The 15,780-nt window shown below is 45.0% G+C and overlaps 1 protein-coding gene across 2 annotated transcripts in view; it reads right to left on the bottom strand.

Moving 5' to 3' along the window:
- The window catches only part of SPG11 (SPG11 vesicle trafficking associated, spatacsin), a 69,127-nt gene that overhangs the window by 44,161 nt on the left and 9,186 nt on the right, over positions 1-15,780 (bottom strand). The window contains exons 4-10 of one of the 2 annotated variants that reach the window (XM_084774271.1): positions 14,413-14,605; positions 9,671-9,808; positions 8,738-9,186; positions 5,363-5,508; positions 2,692-2,824; positions 948-1,103; positions 188-363 (exon numbers count right to left, since the gene is read on the bottom strand). In XM_084774271.1, coding sequence (XP_084630397.1) covers positions 188-363; positions 948-1,103; positions 2,692-2,824; positions 5,363-5,508; positions 8,738-9,186; positions 9,671-9,808; positions 14,413-14,605 — 1,391 coding nt within the window. The remainder of the gene's footprint in view (positions 1-187; positions 364-947; positions 1,104-2,691; positions 2,825-5,362; positions 5,509-8,737; positions 9,187-9,670; positions 9,809-14,412; positions 14,606-15,780) is intronic. The other variant, XM_084774272.1, reaches the window with a different exon arrangement.

Below are 15,780 nucleotides of genomic sequence, written 5' to 3'. Positions count from 1 at the left end.
GATGTGGCGTTCTGAGGGTACCTAGAGGCACAGGATTAGCAGGAGCTAGACACAGGGATTTGAAACCACGTGTCAGTACCTGGCCAGACCCCACAGCACAGCATGCGCATTCTGAATTCTGTTTCTTCTGGTATTTTCTTAGGCTATCTGAACCTGAAAATCAGAGATGATGAACACTCATATTTACCTCAAAGCTGAGTTGCTCCCAAATTTCACCCTCCATTACTGTGAGGACATCTTCATTTACAGCATATTCATCCGTGGCTTCTGCTGGCTTCCAAGGAAACTTTATCATAAAAGTCCGAAGTTCATTGATGTAGCTGGTCAAAATGTCCACTCCTTTCTGTAGATGCTCATCTAGCTCTTTACAAACCATCAGTGTGCCAGTGTGCCAGTGTGCATGCGTGTGTGTGTGTGTGTGTGTGTGTGTGTGTGTGTGTGTGAGAGAGAGAGAGAGAGAGAGAGAGAGAGAGAGAGAGAGAGAGAGAGAGAGAAAGTGTGTACATGAGTGTGCATAGACATATATGTGTGTGTGAGAGAGAAAGTGTGTATGAGTGAACATAGGCAGGGGTGTGTGTGTGTGTGTGTGTGTGTGTGTGTGTGTGTGTGTGTGTGTGTGTGTAAACAGGCATGGGGAAAAAAGGAGGGAGAACACAACACAACTTGTTGAAAGGAACTCTGGAAACTGTCAACTAAGCCTGAGGCTTTATTTCCATTGCTACACGTAGCTGCCTTTACAGAGGCTTCTTTATTTACTCTTCCTGCCATTATCTTTCTGTCTGTGCTTAGTGTCAGACCCCTCTCCCTCACTTGGCTTTCTTCACAGCAGTGTGTCCAGGGAGCCCAGCCTCCCTGTTTTGTTCTGCCCATGCGCCCGGTGCCCGCCCTGGCTGCTGTCCTCACCTTCAGTACCATGCGCCCGTGCCCGCCCTGGCTGCTGTCCTCACCTTCAGTGTAAAGGAAAAGCTCCTTTATTTGCTTGTTGAGGAAGGACAGGGTGAGGTGAAGCAGCTGCTCTGCAAAGTGTTTGCTCTGGGTCTCAGAGTCACTCTCTCTAATTGCTGAGCAAAGTAAATCCAGGGCTGGTGTCATCTCTTCCACCTCTGAGAACAAATGAGGAAATGAGCAAAGAAACACTACACCATCCCCCACATCAGCACATCCAAAATGTCAGCTGCAGGACTCTTACACACACAGGTCCAGTGTCTTACCTTCACAAGCTCGCACCTTTAGGAAGGCTCACTGCTCGCAAACCTCAGTGCCTGCAGGCACTAATAAATATTTACCAGTATTACTATCAGGACTTTGCCCACCTGGTGCTTTATGAACTCATTTTATTTCCTTTCAATAACTCACTAAGTGTTAACTCTCTTTCCAGAGACTGAGGAGACTGAGGTTCAGAGAGAGCAAATCACTTCTCCAAGCTAATTTTGGAAGTAAATGAAATGGCAGAGCCAAAAACTTGAGCCCGTGTGATTCCAGAGCCACTCCAACATGCATGTGGGGACAGGCGTGTACCATGCCCTGACTCCCTTCTCTGCATTTGAGGGCCCTGCTTACCTCAACATCCACTCAGCTTTGCAGTTGCGTGCGTGTGAGAATGTGAGACCTGTAGCTGGGGACAGTGGGTGAAGCTACTATCAAGACAGAGGGGGTTAGGAGTGCAGCTCAGGGGCACAGCCCTGCCTAGAGTACGCCAAGGCCTAGGCTTCATCCTCAGTGGGAAAAAAGAAAGAAGGAAAGAAAGAAAAAGAGTGGGTAAGGGATAGAGGAAGGGGGGAAGAAAGAGGGGGTTCTGTTCTCTTTCTTTTTCTTTTTGGAGACTGGGTCTCACTATGTAGCCTTGCCTGACTGGCCTTGAACTCACTATGTAGATCAGGCTGTCCTTGAACCCACAGCAATCTGCCTGCTTCTGCCTCCCAAGTACTGAAATTAAAGCCCTGTATCTGATTTTGTTTATTTTGAGACAGGGTCTTTTTATACAATCCCAGCCTCCTTCAAACTTAGCAGGTGGCATAGACTAACTTTGCACTTGCAGCCCTCCCTCCCTCCCTCCCTCCCTTCCTCCCTCCTTCCCTCCCTCCCTCCTTTTAGAAATGCTGGAATTACAGGCATGCAACACCAGGCCTGGTTGAGAGGCTGCCTCACTTTGTTTTCTTTTATTATTTTCTTTTATTTTATGTGTCTGAGTGTTTAGCCTGCCTGTATGTCTGTGCACCATGTGTGTGCCTAGTGCCAATGGAACCCTGAAGAGGAGGGCATCCGCTCTCCTGGACCTGGAGTTACAGATAGCTGTGAGCCACTGTGTGGGTGCTGAGAAAGGAACCCAGGGCCTCTGGAAGAACACTGAGTGCTCCTCTTTACCACTGTGTTGTGACCAGCAAAAAACCAGTAGAAAACAGTAAGAGGGCTGGAGAGATGGTCAGCGCTTAAGAGCACTGGCTGCTCTTTCACAGGACGGGGTCCAGTTCCCAACACCCACATCAGGTGGCTTATAAACAGGTGTAACTAGTACCACCGGGTTCCTCAGGTGTCCCCAGGCACCTGTACAAACACAGGCACACATGTGCAAGCAGGCACACACATCCAAGCAGGCACTTACGCACAAGCAGACACACATATATACACATAAATTATAGAAGCAATAATAATGAGAAAATGTCTAAAATGCTAAGTCCGTACATTACTTACGTCTTAAATATGAATGGGATGAAAAGTGGTGCAGCTGATCAGGAGCAGGAGATTTTGAAGACGGAGTGAGAAGATTTTCCTTGCTCTTCAAGAAGAAATCTACTGTGTCCAGCTGACGGTTTTCTATGCCAGCCTAAACTCGGAGAGGAAAGAAGCCAGATAAGATTTTCCCTGTATGGGTTTGGAAGAAGCAACTCATTTTTTTCTTTTTCTTTTTTCTTTTTTTTTGTTTTTTGTTTTTCTGAGTTTTTTTTTCTTTGTTTGTTTATTTGTTTGGTTTTTTGATTTTTTGAGACAGGGTTTCTCTGTGTAGCCCTGGCTGTCCTAGACTCACTTTGTAGACCCAGCTAGCCTTGACCTCACAGAGATCTGCCTGCCTCTGCCTCCTGAGTGCTGGGATTACAGGCGTGCATCACCACAACAAAACAACTCATTGTTAATGATCCTTATGTGACTCCAATTCAGAGCTACTGCACCAGCGACACCTCGGGTGCTGCAGGCCCTTTCTGGACAGGGGCTACGAGCTGGTCCTATCCACCACAAATTGGCAACTTGCTCAACAGTCTTGTGTCCAAAGATTTTGGCAATCTTTACCCCCAAACCCCAACCAATGTTTCAGCTGACTGTTTATTGTAAAAAATAATCAGAGGAGGAAATAAGTTGTATTTTCAGGATAAAAATGTTTGAGTTAGATAGTTTGAACATTCTTGGATCCTCTTACTCTGAGCTAATTAAACAGTACTATGAGCAAATGTGGAACTGAGGCGGCCCTTTGCTTAACAACGGAAGAGTTTTAACTCAGGCTTGTAGATTCAAAAGAGAGGGGACAGTGGATGTGGCAACACATGGGAAACCAGCACTGGGGAGGGTCAGGCGGGAGGACCTGAGTTCCAGGACAGCTTGGACAACGAAGGAGACCTTGCCTCAACAAAGATAACCACAGAAGACGGAAGCTGTGTGTCTGTGGGATTCATCTTAACCACTCGTGTTTTTCCCCTCATTTTCTCAGTTTGTTTGCTCTGATTTAAGCAACTTTGCCTCTAAAAGTTTAAGATCTTCAGAAGCAACTTTGGTACATAGTTTACTTGTGCTCAGTAGAGGGATGTGAGATTTTTACACGTACATGCAACACAGATGTCATAGAATGGGTGTGGTGTGAAAAAGAAGGTTGGAAAAGGGGCTAGAGATGGCTCAGGAGTTGAGACTGCACCCGCATGGCTCCTCACAACTGCCTGTAACAACAGCTCCAGGAGTATGATGCCCTTCTTTGGCCTCAAAGGACACCCGCACTTACATACACAGACCCCTACACACACACACACACATACACACACACATGCACACACACACGCACACACACGTGTGTACGCATGCACACACATACACACCTATACTCACACATACATACATACATACACACACACAAATTAAAAGTAATAAAGTCTTTAAAAAGTTGGAGGGAAAGGCCTAATGTGTTGGTGTGCTTAAATACAGATATATTCATAAATATTCTTTCATCAACATTTTTGGTTTTTTGAGGCAGGGTTTCTCTGTGTAGTCACGGCTGTTCTAGACTCACTTGTAGACTAGGCTGGCCTCCCTTACAGTGATCCACCTACCTCTGCCTCCCGAGTGCTGGGAACATTTTTAAAAATTACAGAAAAAAATAGGAAATTTTACTGCAGTTTGTAGCTGCACTGACCTTAAATTCAGAGATACTTGTGAAAAAGATTCTAAAATAAACTGAGTTATTAAATACATCATATATATATGATACACACACACATACATACACACACACACACACACACACACACACAACCACTTGCACTCAGAATTCGGGAGGTAGAAGCAGGAAGAGCAGGAGTCCTCGGTCAGTCTTAGCTGCACAGCAAGTCTGAGACTGGCTGGGATATTCTTACCTCAAAACAAACAACAAAGCCTCTCAGAAATGCCCTGACTTGTACTCTAGTTCTTTTCTTTATTAGTATACTGTGGGCACTGGGTTGGCCACTCTGTGTCTATTCTTAATCTGAGAGAAAGACAGACAAACAGACAGACAGAGACAGAGAGAGGGAATAAAAATTACTCAGTTGTGGATAGTTCATGTGATTGTTTTATAAAAGAATGTGTGTGAACTGTAAAACGATATATAAATTCAAGTTATATCTTCTAAATCTGGATAAGAGTAAAGAAATAAAAGGTCATAAACATCATGTCTACTCTGTTCTCCACAGCTTGATTCTTGTCATACTAGCTTATTATTAGTTTATTGTTGTCTCCATTTCTATCACATTACCTTTCTTAAATAGCATTTGTTATGATCTCATATCTTTTTTCAAAAAATTTATTTATTATGCATACAGTGTTTTGTCTGTATGTAGGTCTGCATGTACTCCTGCACTCCAGAAGAGGGCACCAGATCCCATACAGACGGTTGTGAGCCTCCATGTGGTTGCTGGGTATTGAACTCAGGACGTTTGGAAGAGCAGTCAGCGCTCTTAACCACTGAGCCCTTGATCGCCTATCTTCAGAGCCAGTAAGAGTATTAAGAGTTAAGGAAATAGATAGATGAGAGGTGAAGATGGCTAGAATACATGGATTCTTTCAGTCACTCATTAACACAGGGCACATGATAGCCAGTGACGTGGGACAAGCGTCATGCTGTTACCTCTAGAGCATGTATAGGGATGGAGCAGCGGCCCCAGCCATTGAGGTGGCAAAGGGAGTCCACAGTGCTGGCACTTCCGTGGATCATGAGTCTGTTCAGAAATTCCTCTTGAGTTAAACCAAACAAAATCAGAGAGAGACCATTTTCTACGGGAAAATAAAAGTCAGCATTAATAAATCAGTTGTGACATAGAGGTTAGAATTGTGACTTAGAAACTGATTTCTAGCCAGGCAGTGGTGGTGCACGCCTTTAATCCCAACACTTGGAGGCAGACGATGGTGGATATCTGTGAGTTCATGAGAGTGAATGCCAGGACAGCCACAGCTGCTACACAGAGAAACCCTGTCTCAAAAAAAAAAAAAAAAAAAAAAAAAAAAAGAAACTGATTTCTAATTAACCAATATTTCAATACCATAGCTAAACTACATATGTTGGGCTGGGTATGGTTGTGCATTTCTTTTACTTCAGCACTTGGGAGGTAGAGGCAGGTGAATCTCTGCAAAATCTGGGATAGTTTGGTCTACAAAGTGAGTTCCAGGCCAGTCAGGGCTATGTAATATAGTGAGACCATATCTCAATGAAAAAAAAAAAATCTCAGGCCGGGTGTGGTGGCGCACGCCTTTAATCCCAGCACTCAGGAGGCAGAGGCAGGTGGATTGCTGTGAGTTCCAGGCCAGCCTGGTCTACAAAGTGAGTCCAGGACAGGCAAGGCTACACAGAGAAACCCTATCTTGAAAAAAAAAAAAAAAGGAAAGAAAGAAAAAGGAAAAAGAAAAAAAATCTATGTGTGTATATATGTGTATATGTGTGTATATATGTGTTACTCTGTGTATTAATTACTTTTATTACTGTGATAAAACACTATGACCAAACTTGGAGAGAAAAGGGCTTATTTTACATTAAAATTTGCCATCGTTCATTTCATAAAAGGAAGTCAGGGCAGGAACCCGGAGCAGAGGCCATGGAGAAGTGCAGTTTACTGGCTTGCTCCCCAGGGCTTATTCAGCCTGCCTTTTTTTTTTTTTTTTTTTAATGTGTGTGACATTTTTCCGGTATGCACACTACGTGCGAGTCTGTTGGGATTCCCTGGCACTGGAATTACAGACGGCTATGAGGCACCACATGGGTGCTGAGACTCAAACCTGAATCTTAAACTCCTGAGCTATCAGCCCACCCCTCAGCCTGCGTTTTATACAACTCAGGACCACCTTCTCAGGGGGGTACCACCCACAATGGGCTGGGCCCTCCAGATCAATCATTAATTGAGAAAATGACTCCAGCCAGACTGCTTGTAGGCAAGTCTGTAGCGCATTTCCTCAGGTGAGGGTCCTCTTCCCAGATAACTTTAGCTTGTGTCAAGCTGACAAGAAAAGCCAACCAGGACAGAGCCTGAACTAGTATCATGTTAATTAACTGATTATTTTTCAATGTTTTATTGTATTTATTTATTATTGTGTGAGTATACATTTGTGTGTGGGCACATGTGTGTCAAGGTGCATATATTTGGAAGTCCGAGGACAATTTGCGGGGATCAGTTCTCTGCTTCCACCATGTGGGTTCCCAGGATAAGACTCAAATTATCAGGGCTAGTGGCAAATGCTTTTACCCAACAGGCTAGCTCGCATGCCCAAGACTTTTATATTTAAAACACCGATCACACGCCTAATTTTTATAAGAACAATGCTTTAGGGCTTGTAGAGGAATGTTAATTCAATCATGGCTGTTCTGGCAAGAGATCACATCCAAAGATCTTCCATTATATACGATCCAGCTGGAATATAAACACGCCTTTAATCCAGGAGACAGATGCAAACAGATCTCCATTCAAGGCCAGCCTGGTGTAGAGCACGCATGTTTGAAAGTGATGTCTGTCTCAGTGAGTGGCAGAGAAGTGTGACACAATAGGATATGTCCAACTTTCAAGAGGGGAGAGGGGAAAGGGAAGGTACTTAAAAGGCAGTTTTACTGGGACAGTAATGGAGAGACAGGTTGCAGAGAAAGAATCAGAGCATGAGAAGCCAGAAAATTAGAGCAGATTGCTGAGTTAGTTTGAGGCCAAGCAGAGCAATTCAGAGGCTGAGAGAGAAGCCAGATTAAGTAAGTCAGCTGGGAGAGGAGTCTGAGCCAGAACAGCTGAGTTGAACCAGCCAGGCCAGAGCTCAGAAAGAACAAGTAAGGGTGAGTTTATTAAGCAGTCAGTCTCAGAGGCTGAAAACCTTCTAGGCCTGGGATACATTGTACAGAGGCTAGAAGCTTCCAAGACTAGGATGAGACCTGATAGGCTGTGGTCAGGGCCCCACCAGTCAGAGGTCTTGGGGGTGGGGGGAAGAGGGCAGAAGAGGGCGGGAGGGTGGGAACAGGAAGATACAAGGGAAGGGATAACAATCAGGATGTAATATGAATAAATTATAATAAATGGAAAATTAGAAAAAAAGAAAAAAAGAACCCAAAACAGATATACAACAGCCTCCCAGAGAGAACCAACTGTCTGTAATTCCAGATCTAGGGGATCTGACCCCCGTTTCTGGCCTCTGCTGGATCTGGAATTATAGAGTTTGTTCTCTGGGGTTGTCTCTGGTGTCTTAATAGGCTCATGTGTGTGGGTGTTTTGTCTGCATGCGTGAGACAATGTTACAAAGAGTAACAGCAACTTTCCTTTCCTAGTAAGAACCACTTCGCAGTAAGACCAGGCACATGCTGGCACCAAGGCAGCAGAAGTGACCTACATTAAGAAGTCATCTTTAATCCCAGCACTCGGGAGGCAGAGGCAGGGGGATCACTGTGAGTTTGAGACCAGCCTGGTCTACAAAGCAAGTCCAGGATAGCCAAGGCTACACAGTGAAACCCTGTCTCGAAAAACCAAGAACAGAAGAAGGAGGAGGAGGAGGAAGAGGAGGAGGAAGAGGAGGAGGAGGAGGAGGAGGGGGAGGAGGAGGAGGAGGAGGAGGAGGAGGAGTCGGAGTCGTCGTCACAGCCAGGCATGGTGGCACACACCTTTAATCCCAGCACTCAGGAGGCAGAAGCAGACAGATCACTGTGAGTTCAAGGCCAGTCTGGTCTACAAAGCGAATCCAGGAGAGTCAAGGCTACACAGAGAAACCCTGTCTTCAAAGAAAAAAAAAGTCACACCTTGGGCTGGCAAGAAGGCTCAGTGGGTAAAAAGACCACCAAGCCTGAAGATTCTGAGTTCAATGGCCAAGGTCCACATGGTGGAAGGCGAGACCTAACTCTCCCAAGTTGTGCATGCCTCCCACATGAGTACACACACACGACGCACAGACACACTCGAGTACGGGTGAGAAACGCGTAAGTATAATTTTAAAAAAGCAACCACACAGCTCAGCAGTGTATTCCAATTGAATACAGCACGCTCACCTGTCAAAACGAGGCACAGCTGCTGCTCTCCGCCGCTGTCGACAGGCGTACACTTCTGGCTGAGAGAACAACACTGCGCGCTCTGGGTCTCCAGGTCCCAGAGGATGACGGTGCAGCTGGTCCCTCCTACTGCCCAAGTAAACAGGGCAGTGAATCCCGTCACAGACAGGCACCTGAGCTCTGAGGGCTGCTCTCGTTCACTCGGGTGCACGGTCTCGCACAACCTCCTTGGGTCGCTGATCTTGATGTATTCCTTCTGCGGGAAAGCACACTGGCCACGCGTGACATCCCCTGGGATGAAAACGTGGTTTCGCCCAATAGGAGTATGGTTACCAGATTCTGGGGACTCCGCATGCAAAACGCCCTGGAACCACGGGGCAGGACAAGAAACCTCTGGTTTCGAGCTTCTCATTGTTTCATTCAGTGATGACAGCTGGGCCCTCCAAGACCTGGAAGACAGGGCAGCACTTAGCACCCGCTACAGCACAAGGCAGGGGAAGACACGCTTCTGGAGGTATCTGTCCAAGAACGCAAGGCAGGCGGGGCATTCTGAACCCAAAGCAACCTGTTCTACACAGGACGCAGCAAGCTGGCTACAACTACATAGCAAGACCGTGCCTCTACATAAACAAATAAACAAACAGCATCTGTCATGTAGAGACTTTTCATGAAAATATAATGTCAGGAGAAAGGACAAAAGCCAAAAACAAAAAGGAAATACAATAAATCCTTTTTCTGTTTTGCTGTTGTTTTTGTTTTTTGAGACAGGGTTTCTCTTTGTAGCTGTGGCTGCCTTGGACTCACTTTGTAGGCCAGGCTGTCACAGAGATCCGCCTGCCTCTGCCCCTGCCCTCCCTCCCCCGGGGTGCTGGGATCACAGGTGTGTGCCACTGAGCCCGGCTTACACTAACCCTAAAAGTTAAGTGTTTATACCTATCAACTTGAAAGGACGCCTTGGTCAGTCTCATGTTGTACACAGAGTTAGCAAGGTCATCTTCGTCTATTCCCATAGGCCCTTCAAGAGGAAGGTCTTCCAGGGGTCCTTCACACAGTAGGTGTCCTGGGTGTTGCCTACATTGAAAAAGAATGATAGCTATATCAAAAAATGATAAACAACCCCAAATTTGTGTCACAAGTACTTCTGGGTTTGTATGTGTATATGTATGTATATGTGTGCCTTTTATTTTGTGTCTGAATCTTTTTGTCCTGTTGAGTTTATTTTTTTAGTTTGTTTTGATTTCTTTCTTTCTTTCTTTTTTGAGAGACAGAGAGAACATGCAGTTGAGTAGGAAGGGAGGTCGGGAGGATCTGAAAGGAGTTGAAAAGGGGAAGAAATATGATCAAAATATATCGTATAAATTTTTAAATAAAAACTGGACATGGGCCCAGCAGTGGTGGTGTGCACCTTTAATTCCAGCACTCGGAAGGCAGAGGCAGGCGGATCTCTGTGAGTTCTAGGCCAGCCTGGTTTACAGAGAGAGTTCTAAGATAGCCAGGGCTGTACGTAGAAAAACCCTGTCTCGAAAAACCAAACCAACCAACCAAACAAACAAACAAAACAAAACAAAAAACTGTGCACCAGCTACAGAGAACAGCGGCATAGATATTAAATTGTCAAGACTGTCGTCTCTCTAACCTCCTTGTAGAATAGCGATAAAGTCAGCATCAAGATTTTGACTCTATAGAGTGGGGTAGGGTGGTGCACACCTGTAATTCCAGGACTCAGGGAGGCAGAGGCAGGCAGAGCTCTGTGAGTTCGAGGCCAGCCTGGTCTACAAAGTTGAGTCCAGAACAGCCAAGGCTATACAGAGAAACACGGTCTCAAATAAATAAATAATAAAAATAAAAGAAAGGAAGGAAGGAAGGAAGGAAGAAAGAACTTGACTCTATGGGCTGGAGATGGTTAGTGGTTAAGAGCACCAACTCTTCCAAGAGACTTGGGTTCATTTCCCAGCTGCCACATGGCAACTTGTAACTGTCTGTTAACACCCATCTCTGCAAGCACTGCACACACATGATGAATGGGCATACATGCAGGCAGAACACCCTAACATACAAAACAATAAAATAATAAAAAGTTTTTATAATGAAAGGAATCTTGGGCTGGAGAGATGGCTCAGAGGTTAAGAGCACTGACTGTTCTTACAGAGGTCCTGAGTTCAATTCCCAGCCACCAAATGATGGCTCACAACCATCTATGAGATCTGATGCCCTCTTTTGTCCTTCAGGTATACATGCAGGCAGAGCACTGTATACATAATAAACAAGTCTTTTTAAAAAGGGGGGGCGGGCGGGGGAATCTGACTGTATGGAGCCGCTCATCTCCCGACGTGGGAAGAGCATCAGTATCCAGCAAGCCGCAGGCGCCGTGCTGATTTACAACTCTTAAGCCTTCCCGTAACCTTACAGAAGTTAGCATAATCCACTTTACAGAGGCAGACAGACACTAAGGCTCAGGAGAAACGCTGGATCAAGCCAATTCAACCATAAAGCTTGTGGTTTACAGGTTCTTTTTTCTTTTTTTCTTTTGTTTTTACAGTTATTTACTTATTGGGGGAAGGGAGGGTTCAGGCATCCCCCCCCATGCATGTGGAAGTCACATCTCGCCAGAAGCTAAGGTTTTTAATAACTCATTATGCCGCAACAAAGCAGGATTTAGGCCAGGATCGGTGATTGAGCACAAACCACAAAGCAAAGTACACGTGTTAGCTAAGATGGGACAGTTGTGTGGAAAGAGGGTTTCTGCATCTGAGGAACAAAGAGGGCTGTGGCAGCCGGAGTGCAGCAAATGACAAGCGTGGTGGCGTGAGGTGAGGCTGGCAAAGCTGGCAGGAGACAGGGGACTCAGAGCCTGCAGGCTGGTAAGGAAGGTTAGCTTTCCTCTTGAGGAGAGAAGCGCAGCTGAAGAAGGTTGAAGCGGAGCTACACCACGGCCACAGACAGAACACAGTAAGGAGGGGGAGGCACTCGTGTCCTTATGGACTTTGGGGGTGTTGGACTTGCCGCCGTGCTGATGTTTGTCAAGAAGATGAAACATCTCACCCTCAGATGCGAGGATGTGGCTGGGCCAGCGATGACAAGACACGGTAGCAGTGCTGCTTTAAGTACTCTGGAGAGGATGGGTTTAGGGGTGAGGACAGGCAGTTTGTTAAAGCAGTTCAGTAAGCAGACAGTGGCGTGGCTTGGGGGTAAGAGAGTGGAGAAAAGAGCAGAGCCCGGGGAGGCCCTCGGGAGTAGCACGGCTGCCACTTGCAGACCTAGCACAGAAAAGAGGGGGTAAATGCAGAGAAGGAAGAAAAATAGGGAAAGGTCCCTGGGGGGAAGGGGACCAGAAGCTAACGGAGAGTGCAGTGGACATTTGATGGCTCCTGTTTCTTTTAGAACGTAGGAGGCAAGGTCCTTCAGGAAGAGCAATGGTGGCGCACGCCTTTAATCCCAGCACTCAGGAGGCAGAGGCAGGCGGATCGCTGTGAATTCAAGGCCAGTCTGGTCTACAAAAAGTGAGTCCAGGACAGCCAAGGCTACACAGAGAAACCCTGTCTGAACCAAAACAAAAAACAAACAAACAAAAAAAAACAGAAACAAAAAGCAAGAAAAAAACAACCCCACGTTTCTGTAAAGGTGGGTATGGAAGCGCAGAAAAACTTTGTCTCTAAACACTACAGAAAGGGGGCTGGCACAGAGTGTTCCTGCAGTTTTCTCACAAAGGTAGAATTGCTTGGTTGCAGATGCTGAGGAGGCAGGGCTGAGATCTCACCCCAGGTTGATATTCTGGCAGGCCAAGTGCTACCATGGAGCAGGAGAAAGGTTTAGAGTGCATGCAAGGAGCTGAGTAAAACAACGGGCCGCAAAATCCCTGCTTGAGAAGTGGGAAGTGAAGTCAGGTGAAGAGAGACACGCAGAAGGTCAACGGGTTGGAAATCCCAGTGATGTCAGAGGGCAGCTAACTGAGTGAGCCAGCTAAAACTCTGAGAAGTTGCATTGGTCCATGTAGAGTAGCGATCTGCAGGACGAGTGATTCCCAGTGCTGGCTGAGCCCAGAGCTTGACTGTGAGATTGGACAGCTGGGGTAAAGTGGAAGGAAAAGTCACTCACATGATCGAAAGGACAAGACTCAGCAACTGGGGAGGCTGAGCCGGAAAGATCACCCAAGCACAGCTCCGGGGCCACACTGAACAACACAGCAAGGTCCCATCCCAAAAGGGAGAGAAAGACTGAAAAAACAAACTACCAGATGAGTTCTCAAAGAACATTTACAAACTTTATCGGGGAAAAAAAGGAGAGGATAATGTAAAACTATACAGTTAAGCACTAAACTCCACTCAGGGGCAGCAGTGTCATAAAAAATTGGAAGAGAAGAAAAGCCGTGAAGTAAGTAAGACAAGAGCAGTCTGAATAAATTAAGGCCCCTGCTCAAAGATTTAAATACAAGGCCAGGCATGGCGACTGCTCTTGCCATCCCAGCACTCAGGAGGCTGAAGCTATGAGTTTGAGAGCAGCCTGTATTAAACAAACTATCAAAACAGCTGATCAGATCACAACATCCCCCCTAATTGAAGTTCCACTAATGACTACTTGTTCTTAGAACAAAGTCAAAACTTCAATACACAAATAGCCATCTAAAACGAACTGGGGCTTGGAGTCTATCTCAGTGGTAGAGAGCTTGCTTGCTGAACCACTCTGGGTTTGACCCCTGGCACCAAAGAGAAAACATGACAGCTGTACAGATGCCTGGCAAGTATCTAAAAATATCCCTTCTTTATGAACTAAATAATAAGCAATAAAACTCATAGAAAGTGTTCTCAACTACTCAGGGATGTATCTTACTCATATCAAGGTGAAGTCAAAAGACTAAATGGTTTTGAATGGCCAATATATTTTTAGCTTAAAAATGTAGGAAGCCTATTTCTAGATCATCAAGTTACAGAAGATTATAAAATCAGCAGCAGCAGGCAATCCATCAGCATGGCTGAGGTCCTTAGCCACAGGTTTAGTTCCTCAGAGGGAAACACCATGGAAATCCCCAGGTGGAAAAGCCAGCTGATGTCTCAAAACACTACATACTCCTGTAAGAGGAACATGAGCCTCAGTGCAGCCAGAATCCCAAGCCACAAAAACAGCAAATCCAACAACAGGTAAATGCCAGTCTCTTCTAGTCTTAATTGGGACAAGAAGTGAGGGAGTGATATATAAAAAGTAAGGCTTTTTAAGTTGGACAATTCTGATTACTGATACAACATAACCTCTACATAATTCCACTTAGGTCAAAACCAAACCTTTGACAAACCAAGCCTGAATAAAATACAAAGGCAGCCAGCAGTCAGGTATGCACAGCAGCAATCTTACTATAGGTACCATAATGAGATCTAACTGCATAGAAAAGGAGGCTTAAAACCAAACAAAACAGGGCTGGAGACATGGCCCAGAGGTTAAGAGCACTGTCTGTTCTTCCAAAGGTCTTGAGTTCAATTCCCAGCAACCACATGGTGGTGTCTCATAACCATCTATAGTGAGATCTGGTGCCCCCTTCTGGAATGTAAGCATACACGCAGGCAGAACACTGTATACATAATAAATAAGTTTAATAAAACAAACACAAAAACAACTGATGAGTATATTTTAAGGCTTCTATGGATCTATTTACCTCAAGTGGGAAATTTTAGTCATGTGCCTACCTGAAATACAAATTTAGGTTAAGAGCAACTGCAGTATTAGATGAGCTGACAAGCACCAAAACATCTAAGTCCTGGGACACTTTCAATGATGTAAAGGAAGAAATGGCGGCTGGCTCCTGCTGCTCAGGATCTTCTTGAAGAAGAGCCAAGTCCACTCGAGCTACATGCATGCCGTTCACAGTGTCAAAAATATCTGAGTTAGAGTTAAAGAAGTGTCCGTTCTATAAACATACAGGTCCTTTAAAGCACAGGACTGTCTTGACTGCTACAACCTGTAGGGATAGCAGGAGGGCTGGAAACCGAGGCACTCTCTCTCCAATGAAGTAAACCAGATGACTCAGAAGCCCGCAGCACCACAAGATGACGCACAGCTCTTCCTCTCTACTGCACACCCACACTGTTCCAGACTCCGAGACACTACTATTTCCCAGGGTAAACCCAATTTAACATTGCACATTAGCCAATACCCAAATACTATCTCAACATGTAACCAGCACTAAAAGCTGAAATGTCTAGTTTTCTCGTAAGCCACCAAAATCTAAGTTACACTTAGATTACAACTAAATTTGAATATTAAATGTTTTTTCCTTCCTTCCTTTCTTTGTCTGTCTGTCCTTTTTTCTTTTTCTTTTTTTTTCTTTTTTTTAAACAGAGCTTCTCTGTGTATTCTTGGCTGTCATGAAACTCCATCTGTAAACCAGGCTGGCCTTGAACTCACAGAGATCTATCCACCTGTCTCTGCCTCTTGAGTGCTGATAAAAAGCGTGCACCACCACCGTTGTGCTTAAATACTAAATTTTCATCAGAACCATCTGACGTATACTTAGACCCCACGGAGTGACAGCTGAAACACCAAGAGAAAGTGGGCAGGAGATAAAACTAAGTTAGTAAACTGCTCATCTAGCTCGATGAAGCCCTGAGTTTGATTCCCCACCACCATATAATCTGAACATAATGGCTCAAGCCTGCTTTCTCAAGACTTGGGAGGCAGAGGCAGAGTCAGAGTCAAGTGTTCAAGGCCATCCTTGGCTAAATATAGAGTATGAGTCCTGTCTTGCCTTTTTTTGTTGTTTTTTAAGTCTGAAAATTTAAGTTTTTCTAAATATACTTAAACTCTCTAATAGCTGAATCAACTATCAGCTTTTAAAACTAAATAAAATTAAGTATCCTTATGACTAGACAATTCCAATTGTTCTGCAGCCTCACATACCTGATGTCTACTGGAGTAGACAGCAAAGCTTTATAATTTGGCAACACAAATTAAATCAATTTAATATTTTATGACATTTTTTTGTGGGAAAAAAAACCCAATATATTTAAAATAGAAAAATCATCTGTTTACGGGACCTGAGTCAGAAGGACTGAGTC

The sequence above is a fragment of the Acomys minous genome, assembly GCF_964271855.1.
Source record: "Acomys minous genome assembly, chromosome: 3".
Taxonomy (NCBI): domain Eukaryota; kingdom Metazoa; phylum Chordata; class Mammalia; order Rodentia; family Muridae; genus Acomys; species Acomys minous.
This window is presented reverse-complemented; position numbering and strand designations above follow the sequence as displayed.